Raw genomic sequence first — 18,301 nt, 5'->3', positions numbered from 1 at the left:
CTTAGTGGTTAAGTGCCCCAATAGAAAAGCAGGTATAAAGGGAAACAATTTCAAGTGGCCCACTGAATTACATATGGTATATTTAGAAATTGCCATGAAAGTAGATTTCAAGAGTTCTCACCACAAAACAGATATGTATGTGAGCTGATGCATACTTCAAATAGCTTGATGTTGTTATTCAACACTCATTAATGTATGCATAAAAAAGAAACATGTCATACACCATAAATATATACAACTTAGTTGTCAATAAAAAAGGAAAGAAGTAAATTTAAAAAATAAAATGAGCTATAGTTATGTATCTCCTTCTAAGATGCACAAATCTTGAACTTAGAAGTATCATCACAAGTCAGCTGGTTTCCTAGCTTTCCTCTTGATGTAGAAATCCATCACTTCTAAAGTGTTCCTCAGAAAATGGCCAGAGGACAGAGTCACTTAACTATGCTTAAGCACATGGAAATCTCAACAAATGGCTAAAATCTAATGAGAAGTTTAAATCAGAGCTTAGGGGAAAAATGTGCTAAATATGGGCTGGGGATATGGCTCAAGCGGTAACAGGCTCACCTGGCATGCGCGGGGTGCTGGGTTTGATCCTCAGCACCACATAAAATAAACTAAAGATGTTGTGTCCACTGAAAACTAAAAAATAAATATTAAAAAAATTCTCTCTCTCTCTCTCTTTCTCTCTCTCTCTCAAAAGAAAAAAAAAGAAAAGAAAATGTGCTAAATAGAATATTGTGAATGCTAAAGCTTTCCTGCAGAAAGGTTTGGGCAATAGTGTCTATTTATTCCACATCCTACTTTGCCAGTGAATTCACATATTCAACAAGGCTAGAGGAACAGATTTGGAAACAATCACTTACTGTCAGAAATTCCATTGCCAAAAAGAACACCATTACCTCTTGGCTCTGTGTTCAAGAAAAATCCAGGCCAGCTAGGAAAATGAAGCTGAGTGAGACATTCAACTAAAGATTGTAAATGTAGTCTCAGCAAGTTTACCCAAATGTAGTTTTCTGCCCTACAAAAGAGAACCTAACTGTTCTCTCCCCCTACCCTCTGTGGTACTGGGTATTGATCTCTGGGCCTTGCACATGCTTGGAAAATGCTTTGCCACTGAGCATCATCCCTAGCTCCCTGAACAGTTCATTAATGGAGTGCAGGTGTATGTGAACAAAGGAATGAAGAGGAAACTGTCTTAAATTAAAAAGTGAATGCCTAAAATTGAATGGTAAGACTGTGGGCAGGAGAATATATTCATTTATTCAGGAAATATCTACTGAGTTTTTATCTACCTTTTGCCAAGCAATGTGCTAACTGCTGTGAAGTCTACCACAATTACTAAAATTGTTCTCGCTCTCAAGATTTCTATAAGGTGAAAGAAGGAGAGAGGGGAAGAATTGGTAATACTGGATTATGAGGAAGAAGTAATATATAAAATAAGAATAAAAAATGAAGTTAAGGAATAGAAAAGAGAAGTGAGATAGAGGAAGAGAAGAAAGACTTACTATTTACAGCTTCCATACTCCTTTGGGCTCATATCATGTACCATTTATTGTAATAAACCATACAAAACAGTCTCTCTCATTCTTTCCTTTGATAAATATTCATCATGTTTTGCTGTAGCCAAAGTCCTTTAGAAAGCAGAGCTTACAATGAGACCCTGGTGATAATACTTTATTTGGGAAGCACAAGGCCAAGCGGAAGTGGCTGTGAGGAAATAGCAGGAACAGAACAGAAAGTACGAGACTGAGTGCATGATGTGTTACAGTGCTATCATTTCACATCAAACTACCACCAAGTTATATAACAAGTTCATGGTAGATCTGTGTTTGGGGCAAGAAAGATTGTTCCTGTAAAAAGTACAAGAAGATATCCATATCAGAATAATGTACAGATACACTGGGAGTATTGGGGCTCCCCCTGGATCTTGTTTCCTACTGGCCCAGGCTCACTCTACTGGGAGCCACGTTACCTACACTTCTAAGTTGTATCTTCCAGACTGGAACATCCAGCACCTTGGCTGCTTCTCAGGAGGCCAGGTCCCAGACACCACCATGTGCTGGTGTATCCAAGTATGAAAGTGAATAGGTATTCCTGTGCTTGTAGAGCATCAACCAGAAAAAAAAAGAAAGAAAGAACAAATGTGGTAAAAGGAATACTATGAGGTACATAAAACTTGAATTCAATACAAACATCACTATTTTCCAGATTCAGTGTCAGGTATGGTGTGGAATGTAGACAATAACACAGAGGTGGCCCTTGATCTCATAAACCTGCACAGCATCCTGGTGAACACTATACACAGTGACAATGAGTGAGATAAAGAGCTATGACAGTGGAAGAGCAGAGATAATCTATGTCATCTCACAGAGTTCCCACAAGAAAAGACTTCTAAGAAGAAAAGCTTAGCAAGGTAATAAGCCTGAGCCAGGGAGTGAGTTTGCAAGGGTGGAGTAAACAATGGACATCTCAGGATAATGGGCAGTGGACAGAGAACAACTGGCTACAAAGACCTAGAGCACTAGAAAGGTTCAGCATCAGAGTTAAGGTGATAGACAAGAATGGAGAAGGTAATAGTTCAGGTCCTACCTTCCCATCACCATAAAGCTTAAAGTCACAGTCCACCAATCCACCTATGGAGCCTAAATCACAGCCCCTGCCTTCACCTACCTTATATTTATGTCCAGTTTGAATATGAGTTTCCTTCTAAATGTGCACTATGATATTACACCTTTGTGTCTTTCTGTGCATGCTTCACTTCTCCCAGGATTCTCTCCCCTTTACATGAACTCCTATCTAAACCAGGCCCTTTCTTTAAGGCCCAGGTAAAAACTTTATTCTCCTCAAACGTAACCTATGTCTTTCTGACCTCCACTGGCTTAAACTCTCCTTCCCTCAAATTCTTTTTTTTTCCCTTCAAGGAACTTATTTCTGTAATTATTGGTTTAACTGTCTCATCACCCCTCCTAGGCTACTCAAGAAATCAAAAGCAACACAGACATAAATAAACAACATTAGACCATTAATCGGTTTTCTTAGGAAAACAACAGAGGAATATATTTACCTCTGCAAATTATTTCAAAATGTTGTCATGGGCCATTTTCCACAAACCATTTCCATCACTTCATGCTCCTCATATCTTCTCTTTTATCTCATTCCATTCTAGGAGTTCAAGAAAACCTGGTCTTGGCATGGAATGCTGATATCCAGATAGCAGATCGTGCTTATTTGCTTAAGAGTAAAGCAATTCCTTTCTTAGCACTACCCGAAAGCAAGAGGAATTCAACAAAACTCAACATACTATTCTCTCATCTTGAGATTTTCATTTGCTTTTTACATGATGGGCACTGGCCCTTGGCGATACAAACAAGAAGGAAACCAATCGTGACCTTCAAAGGCCCTGATGGCATAATGGGTAACAAAGACAATCATATTAATGGTTAGAAACCAGGCAGAAAGTGATGTGTTACTGCAGAAGTATGGATTCAGTGCTACAAGATTAGGAAAGTTGAAATATCAGTACAAAACCACGGGGAAAATCCAAACTCATATCCACTTTTAGGTCCTTGACAACCTCCTCCATGATACCACATGCTTTGATTTCCATAACACACAGTTTTGAAATATTAACTTAGCTCTGTTAATTATGAAGACATACATAACACCTTGTGCAAAGGAGAACATCTGTTTTTCCTCTTTAGAAAATCAAATTAAGCAGGATCCACGTGTCATCAAAGAAGGCTCTTTTTCCACAAACCATTTATGTTTTCAAGAAATAACCTCTACTCAGCATAAGACAGTCGCTCAAATACCGTGCCTCTGTCATCTGTACAGGGAAACTCTCTCCTGCTCTCATTTAAATCATGTAAATTACACCTTGAGTTAAATAAATTAGGAAAATTTAATGTCAAGAACTACCTTATAATTTAATGAATGCTTACAGTGGTAATTCTCCAATATTTTTTCTAAGCATAGGAAGTCAATAAACATTTTTATATTACACTAATATAATTTTATTATACTTGATTTTAAAAAATCACTAAATTTAGATACAAAAGCAATCAAACAGAAACAATAGAAACCAATTTTAATTTAGATTCCTGGTGACCTAGTTGCCTCTAAATATTTAATACTCCTTTTCTCCTCTAAACTTTTCTCGGTTTTTACTCTTTTTCAGAGAATATTTAAACTATATTCATCTATATATATGCATCTATGTATATCTTACATTGCTTGTGTTTGCCTTTGAAATAGAGTAGGGCTTAAACAATGGAATACACATTATTGCTTACACCGATGTTCTATTTCTCTCATTTACAGAAAACTTAGGCAATAAGTTCACCCACAGTCATCCGTGGCAGGGTAACATTGTAAGTGTTCTTCTCAAAAAGGAGGAGATGGAATCAATCCTATAAATCTTGAGCATCTGTGCAGCTAGGATCCTATACCAATAACCAAATTTCAAAGCCCTAAAGTTAATTCTATATAGTTGTAGGTTTAAGATATAAGTTGAGAGATAACATAGCCCAATGGAAAAGTCCTAGATGTTATCCTTTTCCCTCCTCCTCCCTCATTTCTTCCTCCTTTCCTCCTCCCTTCTTTTTATTAAGGACAAGGAACAACCACCTGGCTTCAAATGCCTCCCCTACTTCCATCACTATCTGTTTCATTATGAGAAAAGGTGGAGAAAGAGGAAGAGGGAGATAAAGGGAAAGGGAAAGGGAGAGGCAGGGGCAGGAGAGAGAGAGGAAGAAGGGGGGAGGGGTTGTGGAGAGAAGCCTCTTGATAATTACCTTCTAGTTCCCTTTGCTGACTTTTGCTACATCCATGATCCCTATAATTGAGGATGTTTCCAAGGAGGAATGCTGCTAGCCAAGAGCCTTATCTCTCTTGGCCTCATGTGAATTGTCATCAAGTATCCTGCTGTTAATCAGCAAAGGTTATTTCATTCCATTATCTCTGCTTTTCTGCTAGCAGAAAGTAAGAGAAAATGCTACCACTCCCTTTAAACAGTCTCATTTCTCCTCTCGGGTTGACAGGAAGAAAAGTCCTCAGCTCACCACTTTTCTGACACCTTATTCTCACACCCAAAGGATATTATTGACTTTAAAATCAATTTCTAAAGACAGGTATAGGACATTCCCAGTCTCTCAAATGATGATGGAATATCTTTTCCAATGGCCCCTTAAGCAATCCGTTCATCTGTTCAAACTGTAAATTACTTTATTTCATATCTCAAAATATTACTGGATAATCGGATGTTTTCAAATAGGACATGACTACTCATGAGAATAATCTTACTGGCAGTTTTACATACTTACTATATAGACAAACATAAGAAATTTCTTTCCTGATTTAAAGTCTGAGGTGGGTGGGGGTAAAGGCTGTAATAGGTACCCACACTCTCAAAAAAATGAATTATTACCTTGTAAATAGCACAGGCAGCCTTGTTTTCCAGTGCTCTCGTGGCTTCCTTCTTTTCTGAGTTCTCCTCACACCAGTGGGCATGCCCCACTGAACGCAGGCATCTCCAGTCCTATCCATATGCTCTCTCACACACACATAAACATTTTTTTTATTGATCCTCCAAACTTTCTAGAATCACTGCCTCCTCTTTGAAACAGTATCTCTAGGCATCATTAAATGGTTTTAGCCATATGATATATGCAGTGATCACAAGACTTAAGACACAATAGCATAATTATCAGGAAAATTGTTTTTCCAATTCTAGTAAATTATAGAAGGGTGCCTTTATAGAAGCAGTGCATGGCACACAGCATAAAACATAGTACGTGACATTGGTACGTGACAAATTGTTTGGCGGGACGGATTAAAAAAAAGAATGATTATCATCTATTTTAACTTACCAAATCACCATAGTGCCTACAATGGAATGAATTATGAATAGTACAAACATTTAAGTGGCTGATAAAACTTCCTTCCAAGTCAGAATTCAAACCTAAAATACGATGTCTTCCTACAACACCTAGCATTCCAGGACATGTCCCTTATCTGCTCGTGTTCTCCCTTCACACCAACTCTGGGCCAAGCCTGATGAAGACAGCCCTAGTGGGGTAGAGGAGGTGACCAGTTAATTTAACAAACAGTTCAAAGCTGATCCTTAGGAGTCTCACTCCTAAAATAGCTATGTTTATTTGATGCCAAATAATGAATGTGAAATATATAAATGTGTGTGTCTGATATATATATATATATATATATATATATATATATATATATAAACATAAACATTTTATTTACACATACACACACATATTTCCATATTTGTTGATATTCCAGGCTCTGAGAAACATTGTTATAAATAGAATAAATTTGCCCTAGTCTTTATTAGATTTTTGAAGATATGTCTCACACGTTACCTTCTGAGAATGATTCTTGAATGCAGACTGAGTGGCTTTAATTTTATTTGAGAAAAGAGCAACAAGAAAGTGGTCTTACCATATCCAAGATTCTAGATTTATAGGTAAGCATCCACTTTTGCAGATGCCTCTAAGTTATAAAACAACAACTGGTAAACAAAATCATAAGTATTCCTCATTTCATTCTCAATGGTATTGGCTTTGCTTATACTACTGGTAATACTTCTCTTATGGGTTGTTACAGGATTATTTGGGTTGCATTTAAAATAGCACATGAACCCTGAACGATAGTTTCAGGTAAATATTTCAAAAAGTATCAAAACATTGCTCTGAAAACACCATGAATGAGATCTAAAGGGGACAGGCAACCCCCAAAGTAAGTCATTAATGAACCACATCAACTCAACATCATGATTCATCCTCAGGATCTAGGCTAGTTTAAGAAATTTGAAACAGTTGGGAATCAGCATTCTTTTTCATTCTGGCATCTGGAATTTTATTACATTCTAATGCATGAGAGGTCCATGAAAATAGAGTTTTGTCTTTTCTTCCCCAAACTGTGGATTCCTCTAAGGTCAGGGTCTTGGAATGCATAGTAGCTAACCTACAGTGGATGGGCGAATGTTATAAGGAAAGAAAGATAAGCAATTACACTCCAGGGAGTCAACAGAGAGAATAACTGAGTCTAAGGGAAAATTAACCTTGTGGTGAAGTCATCTATGACTAAGAAACGACTTTCTGAAATCAATGCTACAAAAATGACTTCTTCCTCCATAATTTAAAATAATAATAGTTTTTAAAAGTTGATCACAGAAACTGAAATGCAAAACATGGCATCAATTTTGACCTTTATTACATTAGCAGAAGGAGTCAGAAAATTAAAATGCTGCCTATTTCATTTCTCAAACCCTCAGCTGGCCTCTTACAGCAGGAACTCAATCGTTCTCTTGATTTTATCTTGGGCCAAGAAGAAATTCCATGTTGCCAGGTTTGTCATGAAACAATCTAGAAATGATAACAGTAAGAAAGGAAAGCATTTAAAAGAAAGGAATTGCTGGGCACAATAGAGAACCCTGTCATTTCAACCACTTAGGAGGCTGAGGCAGGAGGATGGCAAATTTGAGGTCATTTGGGGCAACTAAGTGAGGCTTAATTAACTGATGTAATAGTCAGTCGAATAACCCTCAGTTTTACTTGCACAAAAGAGCAAAATAAAGACTTTGATAACAACTACAAAGTTGAGTAGTAAGCTCTAGCATGAGTTTAATGTGACCATGCCAATATGGTTTTACTCACTGCATTCAACGCTGTTCAGGAGTTCATGGTCATGATACACAGTGATGCGTTTACATCTTGGCTTCTCATTAGACCTCCTCTTCCTGAGAACTGGGCTACCAGACTGAGAGATTTGAAGTACTTTGTTTCTATGTTAACCCTGGTACTAATTTTGAAGTATGCATTAGGCTAAGATATTTTCCTCTTCTTTGGATGCCTGAAGCAGGTAGGCTGCTAAACCTGTAAGTAACCCCCGTTCTTTATTTGTCCTCCACCATGCAGCACCTAATTTCCAAGTCTAAGATACCACCTTTCTACTTTCTTCCTAATTGCAATCTTTCTGCCCAGTATGTTGCAATTAAGAGAGTTGGAAATACTAAGGTAAAAGAAACTTAGAAACTTAGGTGATCCATAAGAAACTTTCAGAAGATGCAAATTTCAATACATGATTCAACACTGAACCTGAAAATAGATAGGTAAGCTATAAAAAATCAATTCTACATTTTTAAAAAAATTATGTGTCCCTCCTAGAAAATTCTAGAACTCTAGATTGTAATAAAAGGGAAGAAGAGAGGAGATGGGATGCAAAGACCACCAAAGTTTGACAAAATAACCTGCAGTATTTTATCTAAATTCTGCTTCTCCAAATTCAGAGAAGTAAGCAAAGTCATGTTTTGTACTGAAATAGAAAGTAAGTTGTCACTTTCCAAAAGTGAATTTAGAGAAGAAAGAAAATACAGCTACTATTATTTATAATGCTGGCCCCACAAGTGCAGATCTATAAATTTAATTATTAAAGCAAAATGCTAAGGAGTCTATAAAAATTGTGATACAAGGTGATCATCTATTTCTACAACTTTGAGAGTCCATACCACAAAAGCATCTAGCATAAAAACGTACACAAGAGAAGGAATGCATCCACTTATTAGAGAAAACATTTAGGCCTTTGATTCTTTGGGATTGTCTTACTTCACTTGACATGATATTCTCCAACTCCAAATAAATAAATAAATTAAATAAAAGGCATGCTTTACCACACCAAGAAAGCTTTCACCTTCCATCCTAAACAAAGTCCACAGCGTAAGGGTGTACTCATGCTCGGCAAGTCCAAGGAAACGTCTTACCTTTACCAATTCTGTATAGGCACTGCCCATGTTCTCCAACATGGCTGGAAGAGGCCACACATTTTTCTAGGATAGAAGTATTGCTGTCCGTGCTTGGCTTTTTAATCCATTGACCTGCCTAAATTGAAGCAGGTTTCCAGGACTCTACATGCTATCACTCACCTAAACTTTGCAACAAAGGGACTAGTGCTGAGGTTGTATTTGTCTAAGAGAGAGTTTTATATGGAGAAAGCTACTCCTCCACTTCCCCTTCTTTTGCTTTACAAACAAATTTTTTTATAAAAAGTGGCTCTTTGACACTTGAAAGGGATATGCCTGTAGAAATGTACACACTCACAAAATTAAAAAAAAAATACTCTGGGGAGAAAAACAAATGCTATTCATTCATTACCAGTAGTCTCACTTTAGCACACCAGTCTCTTAGCATGTCGCATCCATTTACCCTACACACCTTTGGTACTTTTGTTCCCTTAAATTTCACAACAAACCTTTGGTGAGAGATGTTATTATTATTACTATTGTTTATTCCACAATTGGGGGTAGTTTGCAAATGGTCAACAAAACAAATATTAAGTTTTTAAATGCTAAGGGTCCATTTATCAAGAAGGTAACTAGGAGATGGTGTTGGAGTTGATTTCCCTTCCAACCAGCAGCACCATCTATCCAGGAACTGGCTGCCTACCTTCCTTGGCCCTCTGTGCAGTGGCTGCTGGTGTGCTCTGGGCACAGTACACCTCCCGGGTCTGGATCCCACCGCCGCAAACAGGTCCTGTCACATGCCAATGGGGGTCCTGCTGCTCCAGGAGGGGGGAGACTTGGCATTCTTTCCACTCAGAGGTTCTCCAGGAATACCTGTTTTGTTTGATTTATTTAAAAGAAGAAGAGGCAATAAGGAAAATATACAGTTCTAAATAAAACAAGTCATGACATCAAGTATATATGAAAGTCTCTCTAGGGCCAAGTCTTTATGGATAAAGAAGTCTACTGGCATTGAATGACTAATCCCTAGTAGTCCCAAGAAAACCACAGTAGTCCATCATTGTAATAGCACAGGATGATAACCTGAAGAGCGAAACTAATATAGCTAAACATTGGGTATGTCTCAGCTCCAAAAAAATGAAAAAGAGTGAAGAATTAGAGGAAGGAACTAGAAACCCTTCACAACCTTCCAGATGACCGTGTGTGAAAGTTAGCCTTTCTTTTTTAATTAGCAGGGTACCATATGGATGTAGGAAGTTTGTGAATATGTTATTTCAAATAGGCAGAGCTGATCTTCTACATTTCAGTCTTTTTGAAGCAGGAAAATTTTTGTATCCATTGAATTGACTCCCTGCTACAAAGGAGTATATGTTAAAATGAGTTAAAACAGTGTATTTAACTGATGAATACTCACTTATATATGCAGGCATATATAAGTGAGTATTATATATGACTCAGGAATATATCTTCCTGGTTTATAATTGGTTAGAAAACTCTCTAATACACACACACAAACACACACACACACACACACACACACAAATAAGGCAGAAACCCACAATGTAGTTTGTATACAACATACAGGAAACAGAACTATCACACATTGTATTCATACCTGCATGATTACTTCAGAAATAATTTTCTTTTGTGGGTTATTATAGCATTCCTAAAGCCCAAAGCATGAATATAATCCTACAGCCTTCACATAAACACCAACAGACTAAAAAATTAAAAAATTTTTAAAAAGGCCAACAGCCCAACTACTGAAATAGTAACGAAAATTTAAGAACAGTTTCGTCACCAAGACCCTGACTTTACAGAAACTAGATTAAAATTGAAATCAAGTAATAGCTATCAAAATAAGGAAGCAAATCCCTAAGAAACCTAATAGTGACCAAACCCCTTGCAATTAATACATCATTCTAAAAAGCTTGAAAGCTGATAACCATTCATCTTGTAAAAAGCTCATTGTAGAAAAAAAGGATTTAGACAATCATTTTGGGGCTTGCTGTAACACAATTTTTCTCCCTCAATCTCACATGGCTTTTCCAGGCTTCAAAATTTATCCATGGGTACGTGAAGAGTTTGGAGGGTGGAGTTCAGGTCCTACTCCGGCCAGGTGAGTAGGTACAGCAATATGTTTCTAATTCCTAGGATTAAGAGAGGACCAGTTCTCTCCAGAGACAGCCCTTCTTCAGAGGAGAGCTCCGAGGCCCTTCCTTCTCACAGAATTCTCATCCTAACTGCATGGTCACCAAAGTGGAGGACTTGTTCCTCTTGTTTCTGAGTCTCAGGACACAGGCAGCTCTGTAAATGCAATCAGATTGGGGTCTGTACTGCTGGATGGTTACTAAGTTCTCGAACCCTCCCCTTCAAGGACTTCCCTGAAGAACTCTCTGGAAAAAGCCAGAGGAGTCGGATACAGCAGGTGACTTCAGGGCTGCTATGGTACAAGAATAAGAAAGACCTGCAAACTGGGGCCATGTGGTATAGATGACAAGCATGCTTTAGTGTCAAATTGACCTGGTCTGGATGTGAGCTTTGCCAATTTGACTTTTTATGAACCTCTGTTTTTCCCATTTATAAAATGTTAAAAATAATACCAAACTTTGACCCTGATTATAAATTCACTAAATATCAATACCCTTTCTTATATCCTTCTACATGTACTATTTGCCCCTTGCTGCCTCAGAAGACAGACAGACAGACACACACACATAAACACACACACACACACACTCTTAACATTTGATTTATGAAAATTTCATCAGATGCCCTAATATTAGGGATCCAGGATTACCACAGTATACATTATGATGACCAAAGTTCACCAGAGCATTAAAAAAACAAAGTTTTAGAATTATAGCAAGTCAGGGTAATTTGTTTGCCTGTTTGAAATGAATAGGCCATACTATATAAATTGCTTTCTCAATTAATTTATCATGACCTTATAAAAATTAGCAATGGAGGGATTTGGGAAATCATTAGAGAGAAAAATGAAAAGGAAAGTTTAATGACTATGGTTTTATATAAAGTAACAAAAACTCTTATCGGTAGTTCATTAACCAAAAGTACCCAACTTTCATTCACCGGCAATTGGCAAAATCTCTAAAGAAATTTAGAACATTTATCACCATCACTATTGTTTACTACCTCCGAGAAAATGCCAACCCAGCAAGAAGCCGAGGGGGAAAAAAAAAGCACCCAGTCAGAAACTTCTATGCTCCTTTTTGAATGTGGATCATTTCATAGCCCTTGCTCATCCTCTTTTATTTTATGTTTTTCAAAGGCTCTATCTATGTTTAGTTACAAATCACCCGGCAGCCATAAAAACCTAGCACCCTGAACGCCACCAACCTGAGAAAGTGTCTCAGGATCTGACAGAATAAGAAATCAAAGGAGTCCGCTCAGCTAAACGTTACTCCCCTTCTCCTTTAGAAGCTGTTACAATGACAGTCCTCTGGCCTCCGGAAAACTTGGCTTCTTGATGCCCGGGACACTCGCTTTAATGACTAAGCCTGTGTCAAAGACCAGGCCACTCTGATGCCTTCCAACACGTCCTCATTTTGTCCTCCTGCTTAGGAGGGGAAACATGGAGAGCCTCAAAGACCAGAGTCCCACCTCTTAGTAGTGAGAAGCACTTTGAAGTTGGCTGTGTGAATGCTTCAAGTTGAGCAGATGAACATGGAATAAAGAAATGAATCAATCTTTGTGGCTCCCCACCCTTGCAAGTGTGCAGGATCAATTGCTTTTTACAAAGTGTCTGTCTGAATAAAGTAAACATGGCATTTATTTATTTGGCTACTAGGGTATCATAACAGATCCTTCAAGTAATAAAAATAACAGCCAACATTTTTGGACTGTTTATTCTATTCCAGGGACTGCACCAATGAGTTTAGGTGCATTGCTTCATTTAATCTCCTAACAACCCATGATAAAAATATCACTTCCTCTTTTACAGATAAAATAATTGGTATAAAGAGTAGGTAACTCTTCCAAGGTCGTAAAAGTAAAGGGAAGAATAGGGTTCAAAGTCAGGTGGATCTGATTCTAAAGCATATCTTCTTAATGAAATGGCATTCTGGTGAATAAAACAGTGAATGGACAACCCATGAAGTCCAATCAGGGCTTCAGGAAACAATAGAGAGCCACTTGTTTCACTATGACATGAACAAAAAATATTGGTATGACTTGGATAAAGTGCACCATTGATTTGACTGAAAAACAGTGTGTGTGTGTGTGTGTGTGTGTGTGTGTGTGTACCTTCTGTTGGTGATAATGATATTGTGACAACTGTCAATATCACATAATATTTCATACTGCTAAAATATTTTTCTTCCACTCTCACACACAAACAGTTTTTAAGAATATTTCATGGCCATACATGTTATGGTTACAGCACTATGGTAAAACAGACCCACTAATTTTAGCATTTTTAGGAGACAATTGTAAGTTAGAAATAAAACCAAAGGTAAGTCAAATAAAGGAATCCCTAATTATAAAAATTCAAATTCCCACTAATAATAAAAATTCAAACACACATGTCAAATTTCTAAAGGTGAATGCCCCTTTAAAGCACTGAAATCAAACACAAACACTGCATACAGCCCCCCGATCATTCAGAGTGTTAGGTAATCCTGGGGTCCATTAGGTGGGAGTGATTTCCATGTCCCTCCTGTCAGTGAGAAGCATACCCACTGTCAGCCACTCTGAAACCCCAAACCTCCAAGAAGGAGAATGCTAACAACTCAAAATTCTGAATCTGCAGAGAAGACAACTGCTATAGTGACATTTCAGTTAAGATAAAGATATGTTAAGAGACTGAAGCCAGAAAGGAGTTAAGAAGCAGGCGGCTTTACAAAAAGAAACAGTCCATCCCAAATAGCAAATGAATCACTCACTCATCCTTTCCTTCAACAAGGAATTCTTGAGTTCCACCTATGCCATGAGGATGATTTCAAGCAGTAGGGATGGATGACAGTCTGCATGACAAAGTCCCTGACCTTGGAGGACTGTCTTCTAGTGGGATAGTCAGGCAAAAATGCAACAATACATAACATAGCATCAGATAACCTGCAGAGGGGAGCCATGGTCCAGGAAAATCCTCAGAGTCCTGAATAAAATGAGCACAAGACTAGGTGGACAGGAAGTGTTCTAGGCAGAGAGAGGAGTGTGTTCCAATGTCCAGGAGGGAGAGTGCTGGGCATGCCCTAGGGACAGTACGAAGCCAGTGTGACTGAGGCAAGGGTATCAGGGTCCAGGAGCAAAGACAGGACATGAGGACGAGTCAAGAGTCAGGCCATATACAGAACCTTGCATGTCCAAGTAAGGATTGTATTTTTCAAACACAATGGGAAATCATGTGATGGTTTGGGGAAAATGTTGACATGGTGTTGCAATTTAACCTTTCAAAGCACCATCCTGACTACTGGGTGGAGAATGGGGAGGTGAAGCCAGAGAATTATGGAGGCCTCTGGAAGTCTAGAGATTATGTCAGCTTCAGCTGTAGCAATAAGAGTGAGCATGGTGGGCAGGGATTAGATCTTGGATATATTTTAAAGGAGGAATCAATCTTTTAATAGATTAGAAATGGGATTGGAGAGAAAGAAAGAAAGAAGTGATGAATGACTTCAATGTTTTTTGTTGTTGTTGTTGTTGTTTTGCCCCACATATTAGCAGTGTGATTTCTTGGCACTGAGTACTTAAGTCACACAGTCCAGTGAAGGGAACTAAATCCCCAACATCAGAACAATCATATATTATAACTTTTCTCCTGGTACCTGAAACTCATTACCCAACTTCTTCATATTTCTTCTTATTTTAAGTGTACTCTTAGGAAATAGTCAATAAATGTATCCACACGAGGTAGAAACAGTTAAGATTTAATATGCTATCCATTCTCAGGAGATATATATGTAGCTTAAAAAAAGAAACAGAGATTAACTCAAAGAAAGAGATATTCTAACTGTGGAAATATATATCCTCATCAAGAGATACAGGAAACAAATTTTGGATTAAGAAAGCCTACTCAAGATTTTGGAATTAAATAACTTAGATTTCCAGCTTGGCTTCCTGGGAGTCATGCTGTGCGATCCAGAGAGTCATAATTAAACTAGTCCCTAAATTGAGAGGGGGAAGGGAGACAGAAGTAAAGAATTCATTGCTGTGAAGCAATAAGTAGAGCTAGCTTAAATTATCAAAGTCTAAATTAGGAAAGTTGGCACATTCAATGACTATTCTTAAAAGGCCTTCATCCTATTAATGTGACAGAAAGTAATTCTAATAGCAATAAGATGCCCAGACTAGCACATATTTACAGCAACCTCTGCCCTTTAGAATCCAAGCATTGTCACTTTTATAAGTCTTAGAATTGCTTACCAAGTGTGGCTTTCTTTTTTCCTTCTTCCGAAGGCTTAGATTTAAAGCACAGCAACATGGAATAGAATCTTAAGTGATTTAATGATGGCAGATTGAAAGAATAATTGCATCAGTTAATAGTCATGTTTTGACTGAGCACATATAGATTTGCAAACACTCCTGGGCTGAAATGCTAGTGCAAGGTATTCAAATTAAATGTGTGTGTATATTAAAAATCAGTGTACTGCAGCATGACTAATTTATGATAATGTCTGTTGTCCTTTTAAAGTTGTAAAGGCATTTAGAAAAGAATTAACTTGTCATATTTTGCTGAACAGACAACCAAAATAAAGGGAACTGATCAAGCTTCATGCATTTTATGCTCCAGTAATTTTTTATTGGGTAGAGTGGGGCTATTGATTATGGAAAGCCACTCTGAAGTGTAAAGCTCTTTGCTCTTCAGCAGATGGCTTTGCTTGCCAAACTCCACATATGTATTATTAATGGACTTCTATCTCTATGCACAGCACTTAACAGTACGTTAACTTTCTTAGACTAACTAGGGAACAAATCTTCCATCCAGGAGGACTTCAAGTGGCCTGATGGGGACTCATGAAACAACACACACCGGAACAGACCGACCCAATAAAAAGGTTTAAAAACTGCTATTCCTTTCCTAAACCAGATTCTCCTGAGGTTAGACTTCCTCCAATCCTCTACTGCTGCAGAAAAGCTGCTTACCTAAATAAAACCAGCACTTTCTAAAGGAATCCCTTAATTCATTCGACAGTCCTTCTGTGAATCCCTGTTACATGGAAGACATTAGGTACAGTGATAGAAATCAATGGGAGAAGATTCAGAAAACGCAGTTGGTGATGTGTCTGAAGGCAAACTCTATCCTCACCCTTCCTGAAGCAACTCTTATAACCATGATTTTCACCTGGAAAACCAGACACAATGTCAGCAGGAGCATGAGGACCATTCTGGACCACAGCAAGCTTCACATGTCCATTCCTGTCCTGGATAGATTCCCTTATTTGATCTCCTTGATGATGTAAATTTCATCTTCTCTTTGGAAAAACACCTCTGAGTCCTTTGTGCTCATTATTTAATAGCTCTTTGCATGGAGTAAAGTACTTTGTGAGCAGTACTGTTCTGGGGTGCTACACTCAAACATGTATTCATTTATCCAGTGTTTATTGAGCATTTACTATGAGATGGGTACTTTTTCTAGGCGCTACTTGAAAATGGAGGGGGAAAAAAAAAGAGACAAAATAGCTTACATCCACATGTGTGAGGTGATGGATGACAACATTACCAACCACTAAACATTCTTAGTGAACACGGTGATAATATTTTGTGTGTTCTATTCTGAAACAGTAAAGTATAAAAGATTCCTAACATAAATAAGCCAAGTGACTGAAAATATCAGTTCTCTGAATTCTCTGGTGATTAACACAGCGGCAGGCCCAAGTAGGTGTTGAGCAAACATCACCTCAAAGACATGTTCCTCTGTTTCAACTGGCAAAGGGAGCACATAATTGAGGCAGGTTCTCATTCTCCATTCTTTCCTGGGCACCACCTCTGGTATGAATACTCATCCAAAAATTCCATCAACTAATCTCCAGAATTTTCTTAAGAAGAATAAATCCATCTAGAAAATCTAAAATTGAGTTCAATGCCTCAAAAAGATGTCAAGGAGAACCAGGCTGGTTATATAACAAGCAAATCAATGGGTTATGTGTGTGTGCAAGGGGCCCAGAGAAATCTATCAGCATTAGTCTGCACAGACAGAATTTTTGTAAAGAATTTCAAGCCTTCCCATAATTAGGATCAATTCATACATACAAGAAACAGGAAGCATGGATTAAAAGAGCCTATCTATTCAGTGCCAGACCAAAGCATACAAGGGATTTTTAACAAATTGGCTTTTCTGTATAGTGATATCACAGTCTATCTATGTAATACTTGTCAGCCATCAAACTTTTGCCTTGAGATTTTCTTAAGGGTTTTACTCTGCATTGGTCACTGTCACCATTTAATAATGCTGTCTCCTATTCAATTTTGAACTTTAAAATTATCATCTAAGAGATAGAACAGCCATTTTCACATGAAAACAGCTGCCTCCCTATGGGGTGGTAGAAGTTGCTGGCGGGTCATCTGAGGTGTCACTTCTGAGAAAGATGTCTGCAGTTGACATTTTATCAATATTCGTATGTGTTAGTCACAGTGGTTCCAGTTACACTGGAGTTCTCTGGTTAAACACAAGGGATCTTGAGACACAGCTGTCCCAGAATCAGGTTGTGTCTCAGACCTGTGACATGACGCATTTAAAACATTACAGTCCTGTGCCACTTGTCTTTATCCTGTCTAGTAAACAAAGCTGTCTCAACCTTTCAGGTGTTAAAATACATTTCTCCTTCCCCTTGGTTGAGACATAAGGGCTCATGCTTTAGATGTTAATCGGGACACAGGAAAGAACCAAGTGCAAGGCATCTCACACACTGAATTTTTCTCAGTGTTTGGGGACAGAGGACAATGCCAGTAATCACAAAGAACCACAGCAAGAGTGAAAGTGGAGAGTGACAAGTGACTCTCTCATATCCATTCCCCATCTCCAATATACTCTGTGAGTGTTAAGTGTCATGTTGTAGATGGGGTAGGGGAGCATAAAATCACCAGTCAACTGTGTAATGCTGGAGGAAGAAGTTTCTGGGGTCTGTGAGTTTTGGTCAAAACCCACACCTTTGAAACAAACTTAAGGCTACCCAGTGCTAACTCCCATGTCATTTTAAATCTTTGGCATCAGCATAACATAGATGGGTCTCTGTGTCCTTTCAGGTTTAGTCACTTGTTCCAAGGCAATGTCGACTGGTTCCAGAGAGTAATTCTATGATGGACTCCTCTTGGTTACATTCCTTGATTATCATGCCACAGGGACTGACATGCAGGATTCATAGTTAAAATGCTGGTGAAGAGAGCCCGGCTGATGAGACTGTCCCAAAGAGCTAAGCAACTGAAGAATACTAATAGGTAGGGACTAAAGAACTTCTCTACTATACCTTGGAATGTTTTCTCCTCATCACCTGAGTAGCTAATTTACTCACTGCTTTTAAATACCAATCCCCTCCTCAAACCCTGTTTGTTCAAATGCGGCTTCTCTAATGGCCCTGTGTAATTCTATAA

The 18,301-nt window shown here is 38.2% G+C and overlaps 1 protein-coding gene across 1 annotated transcript in view; it reads right to left on the bottom strand.

The window, feature by feature from the left end:
* The window catches only part of THSD7B (thrombospondin type 1 domain containing 7B), a gene marked incomplete at its 3' end in the record, with an annotated part of 851,308 nt that overhangs the window by 515,356 nt on the left and 317,651 nt on the right, over window positions 1-18,301 (bottom strand). Inside the window, exon 5 of the mRNA XM_081262010.1 lies at window positions 9,462-9,631. Coding sequence (XP_081118136.1) covers window positions 9,462-9,631 — 170 coding nt within the window. The remainder of the gene's footprint in view (window positions 1-9,461; window positions 9,632-18,301) is intronic.

Source organism: Spermophilus citellus, assembly GCF_964194105.1.
Source record: "Spermophilus citellus genome assembly, chromosome: 11".
In the NCBI taxonomy this organism is placed as follows: domain Eukaryota; kingdom Metazoa; phylum Chordata; class Mammalia; order Rodentia; family Sciuridae; genus Spermophilus; species Spermophilus citellus.
Note: the sequence above shows the minus strand (reverse complement) of the source record. Positions and strands in the feature narration are given on the sequence as shown.